We start from the raw sequence: 17,587 nt of genomic DNA, 5'->3' as shown, positions 1-17,587 counted from the left end.
TCTTCTAATCGTGGAGCCGATACGTTTCTGTAAATGACCTGAGCTCCGAGTCTTGGAAGCAGATTTGATCACAGAAACTCCACGGCGCTCCAATCGAGCTGGTGTGTGGAAACAAATAAGGTGATATTTAATTACTTAAGCCACAGCGTTCTGTACTGTAAGCAGAAAGACGGACTGGAAGCTAGAAGATCTCCCGTCAGGAAAAACAAAGAACACACAAGTATTGATCCCCATAGAAAAGTCTGTAATCTGCATTGGATAACCGAAGACGTTTTAATTCTTCTTGGAGAAGCTATTGAATCAGAAGTGATGCTCCGGTGGAAATCAGCTGGGAAATACGTGTGTTTGCGTGCGTGCGTGTGTGTGTGCGCGCGTGTGTGTGTGTGGGTTCAGTTTATTCCCGCTGATTTAACCTGACACACTCACACACTATGGCATCTGAGAAGAGATGAGAAGAGATTTTTCTTTTCTTTTTTTTTTCCCGGTGCACTCGTGTGAAAAATGAGACACTTTAAAGTGAGATACCCAGACCTTGTGAAGTAGGTGCCAAGTGAAAACACTGAGTGCATGCTGAAATTTAAGGAGGAGGGGAATGGATTTGCTTTTTATGCTCTTTAGGGGGAGGAACGTCGTCGTCACGTTAAGTTTCCAGCACTGACAACAGCTCAGACTCAGAATTATAATACGAATATCTGTGCGACTGTCACCCCAAACTACAAACATGCAGGCTATTATTTACGCTGACGCCAGTCTTTATAATCCCAGCGCTTTACGAACCGTTGTGGGCATGCATGCCTGAGTGTTTGCATAAGTGAGTCTCCTTTGTTTTGACAGAGATGTAGCAGTGAGCGATGGCGGTGCTGCTGCAGAAATGATTGCCTTTACAGCACCGTGTTGCTCCCTATTGAAGCTAAAAATAACCCTTCACCACAAGACAAGGAGGACGGAAGGGAAGGAGGCTTTTCTCCCCCTCTCTTACTCATTATTCAGCCCTCCCACGCTCAGTCTCTGGTTTTTTTTTTTTTTTTTTTAATTTTTCCTTCCCCTCTCCTTCATTCATTATCTACAGACGGTGATTTCCGTTCTCTTCCTGGTTTACTCTTTATCGTGCTTTAGGTGGCCATTGCTCCGCAGGAAACCAGCTCCTCACAATGCAGGCTCAGCTTGCGTCCCCAGCCACTTGTCTGGAATTGGCCGTGCTTTTCTGCAATTAAATATAATTCAAGGTTTTTGGGGTTTTTTTCTGTTTTTTTTTTAAATACGGTTCTCCTTTTCTTAGTTCATATGTTTAAGGGTTTTGCTGTGGAAGTATGCACAGCCCTGTGCAAAAACCGCTCTGAGAGCTCTGTTTTCTCCTAGTGGAAATGGGTGACGTGGAAGGAACCTAGTGGTTTCATTTTCCAACACACACATCCACGCACACATACACACACACACAGACACACACGAGACATGCAGACAAGTCATTTATATTTCTAGAACGTTTTACTTTTCAGAGTAATTCTGTTTTCCTGTTTCAGCAGCCTCTGGGCTGCTTGTGGCCTCAAGCAGATTCCTTTGTGAAAAGTGAGATCATGAGGCAGATTGATGCTGCATTTCCTACAGATTTTATTGCTCATATGAGACTACAAACAAGGAAATTTGACATGAGAAATCAATAACTGAAGATGGATGACGTCTGAATTGGACCTGATTGCTGTCTTCAGGTTGTTTAATGTCAACTTATCTTAAATTAAATGAATGAAAATAATAAAACGAATTGATTGGAATTTAATTTTCAGCTATTCTTTTAATGAAAATAGAAAAAGACAATTGCAATCAAGTAACAATTCAGCTTCCCCTTGTTCATCACCTTGTTGCCAACTTGATACGCCTTTATTAGAATTGTGATGAACACTAAAACTCTTTCACAGTAATACGTTTGTCAAATTGTTGCAGGAGAGCTAATTAAGACGTTCTTTAGTGAAGCCGCATCCAATTCCTGTGGTTTTGATTATTTGATTGTGATTTCCTGGATTACTTTTTTTTTTTTTTTTGTCATAAATATATAACACTGAATGTGTGTTTATTCTTAGTCACACTGTTTTTTGTGTGAAACTTCCAAATCAACTCTAGAGCAATATCTAAAACCTTGTGAGCATGGTGGCAGACTCGTTATCTGTAGTGAAAATAATCCTGAACCAACATGAGCTGAAATGCCACTCAGAAAGAAGGAAGGTTCGACCTAAAAAGCCAGATTACAGTTTGAAAATTCACTCAATTATAGATACATTTTAGAGCTTTTATTTATTTATTTATTTTTTATTTTATTGGAGACTGATGCAATTAAAACTGGAATGCTGGCTATTGTTCCATTTATTGGAAGAAAGTGGAAGTACCACCTCAACCATGAAGTACAGGAGTGGCAGCATCACTCCTACTTAATTAATTAATCTCTTTATACACATTTATGCACGAGTGTGTATGAGAGTATGTTCATAGTCAATAGCGTGAGTCCGCATGTTTAGGTCTCCATCTTTGTTCGGTTTTTATGCACTTTGCATCCCCTTTGCTAAACTGCGTCCCCCAACCCTCATTGCCACTGTGACGTTGATGGATGGCAGGAGGGGTGAAGAGCAGAAGGAGAGGAGGAGAACCGTAATGGGCAGAACTAAGTTAATAGCTCTGGTTGAAGAGCAACATGTCTGCAAGTGGTGCCTGGAAAATTTAATTAGCCCCCGCTACAGCTCCAGTCCGCTTCCCAGTCCCACTCGCCGTCTTTCCAGCCTGTCCAATCAGAGACAAAAAGCCAAGGCGGGACGTAAAAAGGAAAAAACAAGGCAAGAACTGAGGACTGGAAGACAAACGGACTTCCTTTGATGAATTTTGGCCTTTTAATTGGAAATCACAACACCACCGTTTTCATGCTTCCAATAAGACTTTGTTGTTTTTCAATTAGTTTTGAAAGGAAACCGGTGCGACCCGGTTTGGCTGTTTACCCCTGAGAAGTTTCCTCAGCAGATAAACAGCATTAATAAATCAGAAAGGAACAGCACTTCCAGACCTTGAAAGTGGTCTGACTGGGTTATCAAAGTTGCTTGTGAAGTCTTTTAAACTGTAGATCCTGACTCTATTTTACAAAGAAAAAAAAATGCTTATATAAGACCAGCATTGAGAGGTCAATTACTTTTTTGTTAGTTTTTTTTTTTTTGTGTCGCTTTTTCCAAACCCCAGTTGGTGTCATGATTTATGCAAGTGCAACACCAGTTTGAACACTTTTATCTATCATTCAGCAGCTCTGAATTTTTCACAAGCGATGCCATCCCCGGCACTCTCTACAGTTTTCATCCTGCGATGCGTTTAAGGTGAGCTATTAGACACATTTACAAAGTTGTGCACTTGTACCGGGTGCTTGGTCGGGTGTTTCTGCCTCGGGTCAGCCGTGCCTGGAAGACGGCAGGACTCCCCTCAGGCGTCTGTCTCTCAGAATCTGACAGAGGACAGCAAACTGACTAAACCCGATCCAGAGTCACTGGCCTGAAACAGCGACAGGACGCTGGATGGAGATCGTCACTTCCACGGCGCTCTGTCATCCTGAATAACGCTCTGTCAGTGGGCTGTATGCCTGTCGGACTTGATGGATCGCCGCCACGGCAAAGACATGTCTTTTCCTCCCCTTAGGCTTATGTGATCAGCGTAGAGGTGACTGATTCCAGCGGACTGAGCAGTATTTCAGCCGGAACACTGGAGGTGACAGCCAACCAGCCGGGACGGAAAGAATTGGCGAGGCCACGTGTCGCTTTATGCGTCATCTCTGGCAGAAAAAGGTTCCTGGTACCTTTTCACTCCTCACTTTCTTTCTTTTCTACAAATTGCCTTATCCGCATCCGAACCGTTGAAAGCAGCGATTTAAAGATCGACGAATTCAAAAAATCCGTCTGATGCGTGTAGTTGAAACGGATGCTGCCGTCGTACTGTTGAGACAGGACCACTCTGGCACCGAGTTAATTAAACCATCATGCAGTTAATTTCATGGTAGGGTGGAATATATTAACAAACGGCGAAGATGATGAAGGTGTATCTTGCGGATTACTGGCGTGCTGTTTATCGCTTGTCCGCTGAAAACATGGATCATGTTGCCACGCCGGAAATATGGAGTAGACATTTTATGCACAGTTTGTGACCAGGATGATGGTGTAAAAAGATCATCTTGGTGCTGCGCTCACTCTGTTTTGACTGCACACTGAATACACTGCCTGTCACAATCTGATGCTAATGACACAACGTAATCAAGCTGTCAGCCTGGCAGGCAGGCGTGAATGTTCTGCTATCTGTCACAATACCAGCGCTCACACAGCTCATATGAATGTTTGATTGTTGTTACATTCTTGCCCGGATTTTTATATTTCCTTTTAATTAGGTAGATACCAGCATAAACTTGTCAAATACCATAGCATCGAATGAGAATAATAAAAATAGAAGATACAATTAGTGGGATTTCATGGTGTCACTTGGGATGGCTCCATCTGATGGTTTTTTTTTTTTTTTTTTTTTTTTTTTAACTTTAAGGGAACTTTTGTGTACATGACACTTTTTCTTGGATATGATGAAATCTAGATTAAAATGTGGGGGCAACTACGCTTTCACTGTGTCTGCCTCAAAACTCTGGTATAGTTAACCTCAGCATAGACCACAGAATCTTGAAAACGTCTGTTAAAACTAGTTTATTTTTCTAAGCTGTAAAATTTCATACAGTATGTGACTTTTATAATATATATATTATGTATAATATATATATTATAATATATAATGTTTCTACAATTACTTCCGTTTTAAAACCTCAGCAATTCCAAATATATGCTACAACAGACTGAATGTTACAGTGAGTACAAGAAAGGATCACCTGGATTTCAGTTTGGATTGAATCATTATACAAAGGTGTCATTTTAGCTGTTTCACTGCCTTACATGTCCCATTATTATCCTCATACAATTCAGCTGTCTTATAAGCTTGCATTGTGGGATTATTTAAGATAATAAAGGGACAGACAGACAACACAATTATGAAGAAGTTTGAGGATTGGAGATGAACACCAGTGAATCATCAACATAAAGGAACACTTCATGTTAATTTCATCTTTAGATGCCTTGAATGTGTTAACAGCATTGGCGGTTGTGGGGAAGGAGGAATAAGTACAAGTTCTTCATTATACTGAGTACTTAATTCATCAAATAAAAGTTAGACTGTATCAAAAAGTTACTTTTGAACACACCCAGCAGATCCAAATGCACCCTGGTATATTATCATAAGGTAAAGCATTATAGTGGCAATCCTTAAATATTAGACTGACATACTTTTGAGAAATGTTAAAATCAACATTTATATGCGACATTGATTTGGAGGTATAATTTTTTTTCGATTCGTCATAAAACTTATGGCTGCAGCGTACCAAGATGCTGGGAGTTTGCCTTTATCAATCACTTTGATTGACCAGACTGTTGTAATGTCATGAGTTGCTTAAAAGCCAAAACGAAAAACAATTTGACCTGGTTGATTTCCTTGACTGTCTTTGGAAAATGGTTCATTAATCTTCTTTCTTTGGATGTTAGAGAGTTCTGTGAGATCCAAATGGCCAATAAAAAAAAGAATAAGGTTCCTTTATGTCTTTAAAGACTTTGAGGGGTTGATCTTCAGACCTTCAGTATTCGTTATAAATCGCTATAGATCGTCTTGACTCAGAATCCTTTGAGTTTATTCTGGCAGAGACAAATACTTTTTTTAATACTCATCTGCACCTTTAAAAAGCACACGCTAAAGTGAGCTCATAACGCAAGCTGTGTGATCTGTATAGCCTCACTATATCATGCACGATAGTTTTTCTGTCATTAAGGAATAAAAGTGATGCACAGACAGCAGTCTAGTGTGGTGCCGGTGTGCCTCACAGCTCTAAGCCTCCATCTGGAATGTTTAAATTAACATTAGAAGCTGAAGTGAAGCTGTCTGGCTCTCTGAGGCAGTTTCTGCACTGGTGCTTACTCAGCCATGTGTACAGCTGCACAGTTAGCAGTTCAGTGTGTCTAGGTAATATAGAAATATAGCATTTGGAGCATCTCCTGTTGGTATATGAAAAAGGACGACGACCATGCCAAGTAGTCAACTGCAGTTGTAGGAGAAAGTTTTGGGATGGGCAGAAATGTAGTTTTTCACACACTTTAGTTAGTTTCTATGATATACTGAGGTATTTTCCTATGAAATACATCAAGTTTATTTAATAGGTTCTCATTGTTTTTTTTATTTTTTTTTATTGTATAGTTTCTTGACAATGATCCAAAAATGTCATATTAATCAGCAACTAGCTTCTGAGTTGTAGGAACCTGGATTTATTGGGAATTGCCACCCAAAACATTTTTCCACAGTGTACGCTTCAGACTATTCAGTGATTATTGTGACCAGACTGGCTAAATTAGACTCTGTTGTTCTTGGAGAACCTTCCACAACGTTGTCTATGATCATTCAGTCAGAAAATCCAAAAGAGTTGAGGCAAATATTCTAAATCTTTCTAAATGTCTAGTTCTCTGTTGATGGAAAGAGAGTAAATACACTTTTGCTGGACTGAAAGGCCAACATTATTGTCCTTATCACATTAATGGGTCTGTGCCTTGTTTGTCAAAGATATTAGAAGATGCTGGGCCTTAGGTAAACATACTTCAACATCATCTTTGTCTGCACTTAATAATACAATTACACTGATGTGACAACATCCAGGTTGGCACAGACTTTTTGTACATCTGGAGAAATTACACAATATGAGTTCTGCAGTTCCCTCATGTCGTATCAATCAAGTTTCAATAATTTTTTCTGTACAGCAGATTTCACCAACAAGACAGTTCAGCAAGTGCTTCACAGCACAACACAAAAGTCACAATGGCACCATGCAGTCACCAGTTTGAGAACAAGAATTACATTTTTATCAAGTCCTATCATCAAAATCAATGACACACATCACATGTTGATCAGTGTATCATTTATTATGGTTCAAAGGCAACTGGAAACTGGTGGGTTTTTAGTTTTGTTTTAAAGGAACTCAGTGTTTCACCTACTTTGCAGCTTTCTGGAAGTTTTTTTTTCCAGATTTGTGGAGCATAGAAGCTGAATGCTGCTTCTCTAATTTTGATTCTGTAGACGCAGAACAGAACCAGAAGACCTGAGCGATCTGGAAGGTTGATACAACAACAGCAGATCTATGTAGCTCATAGGTAGATTCACTACTGGAAAATTTACATGATCAGATATCATAGCAATGACTAATTAAAACTACTTAATCTCGTGTGACTCTGTACTAATAGTGATTTACTCACTGAGTTATACTTGATGTCTAAAACTGAAAGTGAAACTGACAACATCACCTACTTTATGCTTACCTTTGCTAATTTCTGACCGATTGGGCTTACTAATGCAGCATTAAAATTTAATTCCCAGATTATCAGTTAATCCTTAAATATATATAAAAAAACACGCATAATTCAAACTGGGGGAACGTCAACCATGACGTACACATGCTTCAAAGATGCGACAGGCATTGATATGCTGCTAAATCCACTGTCTTTTCTCATGTTCCTTTCCGACACAACATCCATCTTTCAATACCCAAACCTACATGGCAAGGTAGGAAACAGTTACTTTAATTATCATTTTATTCTAGGTTGGTATCCAGGCTTCATTTTTTATGTTTCTTTTCCACTTTGGGTAACAACTGAATGACATTGGAAGGAAGAGAGAATATATAACAGGAAGATTAGAAAACCTATCACTCTTTTAATTACATATGTGATGAGAAGCTTCATGATTGGAAAAAAAAAAAAAAAAAGCAAAAAAGTCAAGGTTGAGTAATTGGGACCCAGCGGCCCAGTGGTACTTTCTGTCTAGCACCGATCTTACTGATTGGATCTGTGTAGAATTATTACTGAAGCAAAACATCTGGGACTTACAAATGCATTAGTTTGCCAGAAACAGTCGTGCATGTTTTTAAATGGTTTGTTAGAGTAAAAATGTTTTTTGTTCTACCACTTTATATGAGTGTTGGAAGACATTTTATGGTTTTGAAGCTTAGCTCCTGCAAATAATTTGAATAAAATCTTATTTTGTCATCAAAATATAATTTCTACAGCTTTATAATGTTACTGTTGTTGCAGTAACATTATAAACCTATTTGTAATGCATTCATTACAAATAGGTTTATAATGTTACTGCAACATTAGGATGATTCAGGACAGATATCTGCTTTTAAAAGATTCAACAAATGAACACAGTTCTGGTGTTTTTATGTCCAAACAAAGCTTTAATTATGCTGATGAAAGCATATCAATATGCTCAAGTTAAACATACCACGGAAGTGCTGTAAAAACATAAATTGATATTGAATTATAGAGGTCTTAAATTTACTATGAACAAAGCACACAATTATTCAGCAATGTAATTACTTTAGCTTTGGTTGTGTTGTGCTTTGGGAATAATTTGCCCCTGGATACAGTCCGTCAGGCAGTAATTTAAGTTTTTATTCCCGAGGGTTACTGAAATTGCTCCATTCATTTGCTAATATGTTGTTTTCCCAAAAAATAACACTCTTTGAATATGTCTATTTTTTGACAGATATGTTCTTTAGCTTGATGACAAAGTTGGAGTAAAGACCCAAAAAATGACAGAAAAATGCGTATTTATCCTAACTTGTCTATTTGTATGCATTCATTCATTCAACAAACCTTTTAGCAAATAAAACAGTCTCTCTCAAACACATTCAGAGTTATTTTTAGTCCAGCTTCTTTTTCTTTTTTTTTCCTTGTGTGTGTCTGAGCACGACTGCACAGAGGAAATACTGACCGTCTGGAAAATGTACAGGAACTTTATTAAAGAGCCGTGCCAGAATGCACGACAGCTTCAGCGCTCTGCTAATGGTCGGCTGTTCAACTGCACAACACAACCACACACCGCGGGCGTCTGTGGACGTGCGTTCACACACGCGTTGAGCACGGCTGCATGTGCATATGCACAAGCGTGTGAATCTATGTTTAATCTTAATACTTCAGCTCTTAGCTGTTATTTCTCTGAAGCATGAGGCTTGGGGGCAAAGAGAGGGAGACAGGCAAGCACTGCGTTTTTTTTTCCCTATAAACAATAGAATATACCTTAGTTTCTGACACATTATTTGTTTTTTGTTTTTTAAATATGTAGAAGCCTTATACTTTAGGTTTGCATCCCACATTTTAAAGTAACACAATGAAAGGAACAATAGAGATGGATTAAATGCCAGTACTGTCATATGTTTTGACACTAAATCTCATTTGCAACATACAGAGCCACTGCATAAATCTGAGTATTATTGAAAAATCAATTTATTTCAGAAACACCTTATATTGATAAACTTTACAGGTGGACATTTGAAAGCCTTAATTTCTGCTAATTATAATGATTTCTCACATATAGTTGATGAAAACATGACATAACACATTTTTTTATCAAACATATTAATACAGAAGTGTTGGCTTAATGTAAAGTATGTTTAATGACAGCTTTTAGGATATTTTCAAAAGGGACTTTTGATCTGACAAACGAGTCTCATCAGAACAGATATTCTAATTTATCGGTGATGACTGTAGGTATGTTAAAGTATTAACTGAATTTGACGGCACAAAAAAAACACACAAACAATGGAAACAATGACAGAAAAAGCTTTTGCATATTCTGTAAAATATTCATATAAAACTTTGATATGTGGCCTGTTTTGAACCCCTGGTTTTTTTTTTGACCTGCTGATATTTTCAAATCCAAATTATTAGCATATAGACGGACAGGCTGAACGTCCAAACAGAGCTGCTCTGCATTGAAACATGGAGTTTTCCTGTTACCTGCTGAAGTTTAGCTCTCTCTGTCCATGTCGCAGCCTGATCATCTCAATATGAAGTAGAAAATGCAGTTCCCTTTTAAAAAGCTTCTTCCATCTCTGCTTAAACACCTCACTGATGCTGAGAAAAGCTCATTTCTTCCCACAGTAACTACTTTGACAGCATCGGGCGTTACAGTGACATTACCCAGCAGTGCTTATGAACTCTGTTCAGTCTTGTAAGATTACCAGAATATTTTTGACCTTCCAGCTCCTTTGTACCCACCTGTTTCCAGTCATAATCCATATCTTTGTGTGAATCTAATATACGTTATTGTTTTCCAAACTAGAGGTCCCATCACTGCAGCGTGTGTTAGAACCCCGGGGAACAGAACATTTTGTCTCTGCGACTTGCAAATATTTCTTCTCTCACTAAGCTTTATCTTCCTGCTTCTCTGGTGGAAAGCAAACTCTATCTAGTTTCCTGCATGTCTCTGTGTTTTTTTTTTGTTCCCTCCTCCTTTGTTTTGTTTTGTTTTGTTTTGCTGTTTTTATTTCCTGTAAAATAGGCTGGAGGTTATTTTTCTGTGATTAGATGTGCAGCCACTGCTTCTCCCTTCGTGTTGTTTGGAAGGTGACTGATGCGTAAAATCTCTCTCGGTGCCGATTTCATAGGGAGAGAATAATCTGGACGCACGCAGCATCTACAAAACAAATGGTTACAGTAGCGCTCGAGGTAGTGAAGCTGGCTAACGTATATGAGCTCTGTTAAAGCGAAAAAACGGTGCGAGTGTGAACATGTTTTCAGTGAAATTTTCACCTAGTGATTTTCTTTTATATATATATGACATTGTGGTGAGTCCAGTTTGTGGGTGGTTTAAGACAGAACTAAATGTGATTTTGATTTCAGTCGTGAAGTCTGCTCAACTTGTCTTTGTCTGCTACTGAGCTTTCACTACGTTGCATCACTTTCATTTTCTGTCGACGATTCTCTCCACTCCTCCTTTCTGGCTGCCTGGCATCTCTTTTCTCATTCTTTACCTCTTTTTGCACTTTTCATTCTGATAATTTTCCCCATTTTTTCTACCTTAATCCTCCCTAACGTCACCTTTTGTCAAATGTCATTGAATATATCTTCAGTGGTTTCTTCCTTTTTCTCACAATCATACTTTTTCTAATTGAGCTCTTTGCTCTTACATAATGTCTATCGTTTCTCCTCTCTGCCGCCCCCCTCAGGTACCCTTTGGAATCTGTCGTCCTACGAACCCCTGAAGATGGTGATCATCAACCACGGGCTGCAGACCATGACCAACGAAGTCATAATCCCTCACTCGGGATGGGAGCACGAACCCAACGAGGACTCCAAGCCCCGGGACGCGGAGTGGACCACCGTCTTCAAGAACACATCCGGCTGCCTCAGGTAGGGTCCCCACCAAACTCGGTTCTACACAGCAGGATGGATCTTCTCAGTCGGTGTGTAGCACACATTTACAGGTCACCTACTCACAGCACAAGTTCCTGTATCAGTCCTTTACAACGGTATTCATACGACATTTCCAACTTAATTTATTTTATTAGGATTTCAACATAAAATAAAACACAATTGTGATTTTTATATATAGTTATATAGTTAGCTGCTACTTAATTGGATTCTCAAATGTATTTAGATCAGGACTTTTACCTGAACTATTCTGTTGCAGCTCTGACTATATTTTTAAGGTTTTTGTTCTGTTGGTTGTAGGACTGGACAATAAATCAATAGCAATATATATCGCAATAGATATGATGTAATCAATACCAATAGATAGACTTTTCAGTCATTTCAATGAACTCTGATGCATTCTGGGGGATGTAGGCAGAGGAAAAACTTTAGCCATTCAACCTCTCACGGTGAGTGGCGTCAACTAACTCACTCACTCTTTGGTTGCCTAGCAACAACGTGTTGTCTAACTTGCGCAGCAGCAGTCTCATGTTTTCCACAGTGCCTCAAAACTGCTTATAAATAAAAACAAAAATCAATGTTGTGAAGAATAAGGAGAAAATGAATGCAACAACTTGAAGGGAAACGGAGGATAAAACAGGAAAGGTCACGTCACCAGATATTTAAAACAAAAACCTAATCAGTAATTGTCAATATTGACTGACATGAAACCCTCATGTCATGATTTGTTTTTCAACCATGTTGTCCAACCCTAGATGGAAGGGAAACATCCACCTCAATCTCAATTGTAACTGGTTTTTCTCTAGGATTGGACCATATTTATCATCCCTCCTCCTATCAACCAGGTTTCCTTTTCCCTGCAGGAGGAAAACTTTCCTCACGGCATGACTGTGTTTTGCATGCAGACCGAATGACTTGTAGTGTTTTGCATGCAGACTGAAAAGTTCAACTTTTGGTCTCATCTGAGCAGAGCACGTTTGCGCCCATGTTTGCTGTATTTCCTTCAAGCATTGTAACTAGTGCTTGTTATCGCTGTTTAAGTGTTGTGTTATTGCTACTTTTCTAAAAAAGAAAAAAGAAAATGAACAGTGAAGCACAAAGACTAATAGTTGTTCTCTATTAAACCTCTGAGCCTTTACAGAACAGCTGGATTTATGCTGAGATTAAAAGTGCAGACAGATGTTTTCTGTTTATTAATAGAGTGGCTTTGCCCTAGATTTCATTTAGCGATTTCAGAGTAAAGTGGCCTGAACACAGTGGTGAGCTGCGCTGCTCAGATGTTTACATATCATCCCATCTCTTCTTTCCCTCACACTGTACAATTATGTTTTCAATCGGTGTTGCTCTGTCACATAAAATACTTAGAAGCTCTCAGTTTTAAATTCACCAAATGTGGAAAAGTTCAACACTTTTGCAGGGCACTGTGGATGAGGGAGCACATAATCAATTTTTATGCAAAAGGTAAAAAAAAAATGTATTTTGAGTAAAAGTATTTAAATATTCGTTTAAAAAAATAAAGGTTAGTTTGCGGAATCTCATTTATTTAAATGTGGAGCTGTTCTATGGGTTTCAGGGCTGATTGAAAACTGTATATATTTTGGTTTTGGACCAGCGTTTGGCTCACGTTGGATGGACGAAAGATAATTAGCTGTAGTCCCGCTCCAACTGTCTCCCGCTTCATGCAAAGAAAAACAAATTAGATTTAAAAAGGCTTCCAGGGAATGTTCCCAAATTTTTTTGAAATGATAATTTAGAAAAATACAGAGTTGGCTTGTCTTGGTTTAAAAAAAAATAAAATAAAAAGAAAGCCAGTAATATGTTTTAAAAGCTCAGACAGATTAAAAGCTTCTGGACCAAACCAGTTTTTAGGAGAAGAAAAGACGCAGAGAGACAGCAGGCACAAATGAGGAGCCAGATGGTCCATTTATTCAAGTTAAATTTTCAGAGTTTCCAGTATGTGCACACATTTAAGTCACCGTCCTGGATTTAACCGAGGATTACTTTAATATACACAGTGGAAGGGAAAAAACCCCAAAGCAAAGCCCCTTCATGTTTGCTGTGACTAAGATGCCAGTTGCAAAGTGAGACAGGTGTGGTGTATATTAAACTGTTAGTGGCCCGCGGGTCAGGGTCCGGCATAAGCTCTATAGGTGCTTTATTGATTTACGGCTCAGCAGATGCAGGGTTCCTCCCATCCTGACCTGTGGGTGTTTGTATGCAAGGAATGCTGGGTTGTCTGTACTGGGATCAGTGGGCGATTTTTGTCTGTGACAAAACATTAAACCCATCTGCGTCTCGGACCTCTGACCTCCGTGTGTCCACGTGCAACATGCCACCACTTCTGAAGAGGTTTTGCAGTCTCTTGTTTTGTGGGAAGTAGTTCTTTCTGTAATCTCTCTGTTTTTCTGTTTACTGCAACCACATCACAATCTGATCAGTACCGGGTTCCAGAAGGGTCAATAAAATGCAAAAGCCAAAACACAACAGTAAAACGCCATAACAGAGGTTATGCTAAAGCAGAAGTTATGGTACTAAGTTGAGCATAAATTTAGTTTTAACCTGAATTCCATTGTAGAATAATTCTGTTTTAGCAACATTTTCTTTTCGGCATTACTTCAGTTTTAGCCTAAATTTTTCTTTAGCATTAGCCTACTTCTGGTTTAGCATTCCTTCTGTTTCAGCCTAAATTCTGGGTTAGCTTTAGCTTTCTGCTGGTTGGACATTACTTCTTTTGGGGCTTTTGTTGCTGTGTTATGACTTTTGTTTTTGCACTTTTGCATTTTGTTGACCCTTCTGGACCACCATAGTTAACAATCTCAAACAATCAAACACTTACATAAATATAGTAAGCCCCCAACTTTGGGCTTACAGCTTGAGTGTTGTTTAAAAATAATCAAACAGTTGGGAGGAGCTGGGTGATGAAATCATAACTACTGAATAAAGCTGTAGGCAGTAGGCTGAATTACACTGCTCTGATTTGCTTGTTTCCATCTTTGTGCCTAAACATATATTCTCAAAATATGTCCACTGTTACATTTATGATTCAGCTTCCTTACCTAAGGAGTCATTTCTTGAAAAAAAGATTATATAATTGTACCTTAATAACTTTGGGATAAGAGGAAAAAGATTTATTCCCACAGTCTTATGAAATTGCCTCTGGCTGTGTAATGTGGTGGATTTCCGTTGTCACAGAAACGACGTCATGTTTGTTCACATCTTGATTGGTGGATGTATCAGTGAGGTCACCTGCTCTCTCGTTGTTTGCAAAATGTTTTCTGTGGGGGGCTTGAGCCTTTCTACCAGACCACTGTGGTGCATTTTAATCTTTAGGATTGAATTGTTGTTTTGTAAAAGCCAAAAATAGAAGGTAGAAAGTTTCCTGAATTCAAAAGCAGTTGGATTGGAACAATTTGTGATGTTTTATCACTTTTATACCTTGACGTCTTTGACTAATATTTCAGGTGTATTTATTCATGTACAGTTAAGGTCAAAATTATTAATGCAGTAGAGATTTAAAAATTGTATTCACCACAAATGAGACATCTTGTCCTTCTGAATAATAAATGGATCTTTACTGCAAAAAGCCACATTTTTAAAATGTCTGATCAGATTTTTGCATGTTTCCACTCGTATTTTTAAAGATTTATCTTCGTATTGGATGGCCTCCTAGCCATTACCCTAATCTTTACTTGGGACTCTGACTGAATCCCTCCAAAACATTTATCTTACTTCCACTCAGAAGAAATGTTTTGGTGTAATTGACATATTCCAAGAGTATTAATAACTTTTGGTTATAGTATTTAGTTGTAGTACGCTGTTCTGGAGGAATGTAGAAGAGATTTTAGCAATCTTTTTGGGAAAGCAACATTAAAGCTTTAACAAATCACAGTGTTTTAAAGAATTAGTAATTAGCACAGAATATTACAGTCCAGATTTGACGAGTTATTGTATTGCTTTTTATGCTTGTTTTATTCTGATAGGGTGCTAATGGCAGAAAAGTTTTGGAAAAGCTGCTTTTTGTGTTTCCTACATAGCGAATAAAGGCTTTATGTATTTTAAAACACAGTATATTTGTTGAATGTAGAATTATTCGGTTCATAATCAGCCTTAATGTTAACGTGAATTGCAACTCTGACTCAATCGGAAACTGTAAGAAATCTGTTTAGTTTAGGAGGCGATAGAAAATTCACTCAGGCCCCATTTCTGTTCTCAACCAGGTCCCATTAATCCTGCCAGATTACATGATTTTTAAAGATGGCGCTGTCTACCACGCTTACATAAGAGTTACCAGTCAGTCAAACCAAGCGTGTTTTAGCAGACTGTGTCACCTCAGCAGGGTAACTCTAGATCTACTTCCCTTCTCACTTCAAAATTAGACACGTAGGCATCGCTACAAAAGGTGGTCAAACTTAAACTACACGGTGTGACGGCTTTCCCTCAGTTTAACGACGACAAAGTCATTCCGACAGCCTCTTCATGGGCGGGACCGCACTTTCAATTTTATTACTGAATTTGCGAGCTCTTGCACCGGGAGCCAAATTGAATTCAGCCGAGTTACTGTGATGTTAACGCTAAACACCTGAAACCTAAACCTAATATTTCCAGGAGCCTTTGAACTAATCAGTGTAGGACTGTGTTCAGCTGAAGCAGCTGCTCCCACGGCTCCTTTACAGCAAGCTTTGCTTCAACAGCTGATCACTAGGGAGCCGTTTAACGCACGCCCTCCTTCCAGGCCGGCGCCGACAGACACTTCTACCTTCTCGACGCTCTGATCACTTTTACTCTGAAATACGTTTCAGCTGATGTCGTCAGTGTTTTCTTCATCACTTAGGTTACTCTGCTTCAAATTGAAAATGTTGAGAAGGACGTCGTCTTCTTTCCCTGAAGCGTCCAGAGAACTCATTACCACTATGAAAGCGTCGTTCTTCTGTTACTGAATGGGCAGGATTTTTTTTTTTTCTGTTAATCTGAAACCAAAGGCCTTTTGAGCCTTTTTAGTGAAACTTCTATTTTACTAATGCCAGCATTACCGTAACAAGTTCAAACAAACCTTTAAGCATGTGATGGCATGTCGGCAGCTGGTAATAATTACATAAACGGCTTATAAATAAAAACATCCCCATAAATTTTATGTAAAATACTAAAAAGCTGAAATTAGACCTTGTGGCAATAATTATCAGGTATTTCGGACTCTTGCACTTTCTTGTAACCCCAAAGTATGTAATTTGCACACTTTGAAAACAGTATTGCAAATTTGCTATTTTTTATTTACTTATTATCAAACCAGGCAGAAAAGATTAACAACTTTTTTTTTTCAACTGTGGTCTGGAAAAAGACAACGAAATAAGGCAATAAGAGCAGGCAAAATTTAAATAACAGATGAAAAACTGTATAAGGACTCCATTAAGTAGTAATATAGCATATGCACACTCAATATTAGTACTTTTGTACTGAAGTTATGAGCCTTGTAACTCTGCAAGGCAATGAAAATACAAAACTGCTTTCTTAGAAAAAGATGTTTCTAGATATGTAGCTTATAGTGTGAACATTTTAAAAGCACAAAATCTTAAGTATTTTTGGTCCAGTTTCTAGTGCAAATGTCTTAGTGCACTTTAAATATGATAAAATTAGCTTACAAGTAACTTCTAATATAGGAGCTTGTTTTAGTTTAATGTTGATGAAAAACTATTAGTTAAAAGTGAAATTGTCTGGCAGTGGAGCTAGTACTTTTTCCATCAACATTAAGGAATTATTTAAAAAATCACCAATTTCTTGCAGAAAAGTTACTTGTAAGTTAGTTTTTTTCTTATTTCAAGTGTTTGTACTAGAAACTAGACAAAAAAACTTGGTAAAATGTTGTGCTTTGGTTGTGTACTGTTGTATATGAAGAGCTGAATAAGTAATGTTCATTTAAAAAGAAAGTGCCATCATGATTAAGAAAACTATAAAACATAAAACTTGGGTATCTCATTTATGATCTACATTTTTATTTATTCAGTTTTTCTAGTGAAAAGCTGCTCAGTTGGTCAATCGCAAGGATGTCATCTTTATACGTGTTTATGTTTATTTATTTGAAACCAAAACTTGTGTCGATCCAAATAAAACAAAATAAAACCACGTATTTCTCAGCTTTTAGATGTAATTTCCCTCGTCTCATGTTCCTCTTGTTTCCATCAGAACAGCTTCCATTTTCCATCCGTTAGCTTCCTTCTACCTTCCCGGCCGTGTTTCTGGCTTCCTCTCAGAGTGACAGACGGTAGTAACGTATAACTGTGCCTGTGTGTGTGTGT

The 17,587-nt window shown here is 38.3% G+C and overlaps 1 protein-coding gene across 5 annotated transcripts in view; it reads left to right on the top strand.

Annotated features, from left to right (window-relative positions):
• Positions 1-17,587, top strand: part of arvcfb (ARVCF delta catenin family member b) — a 258,356-nt gene that overhangs the window by 192,781 nt on the left and 47,988 nt on the right. For all 5 annotated transcript variants that reach the window (XM_016673815.1, XM_016673814.1, XM_007556944.2 and 2 more), the window contains one exon: positions 11,093-11,276. In XM_016673815.1, the coding sequence (XP_016529301.1) occupies positions 11,093-11,276 (184 nt within the window). The remainder of the gene's footprint in view (positions 1-11,092; positions 11,277-17,587) is intronic.

Source organism: Poecilia formosa, unplaced genomic scaffold (assembly GCF_000485575.1).
Source record: "Poecilia formosa unplaced genomic scaffold, Poecilia_formosa-5.1.2 Scaffold82, whole genome shotgun sequence".
NCBI lineage: Eukaryota > Metazoa > Chordata > Actinopteri > Cyprinodontiformes > Poeciliidae > Poecilia > Poecilia formosa.
Note: the sequence above shows the minus strand (reverse complement) of the source record. Positions and strands in the feature narration are given on the sequence as shown.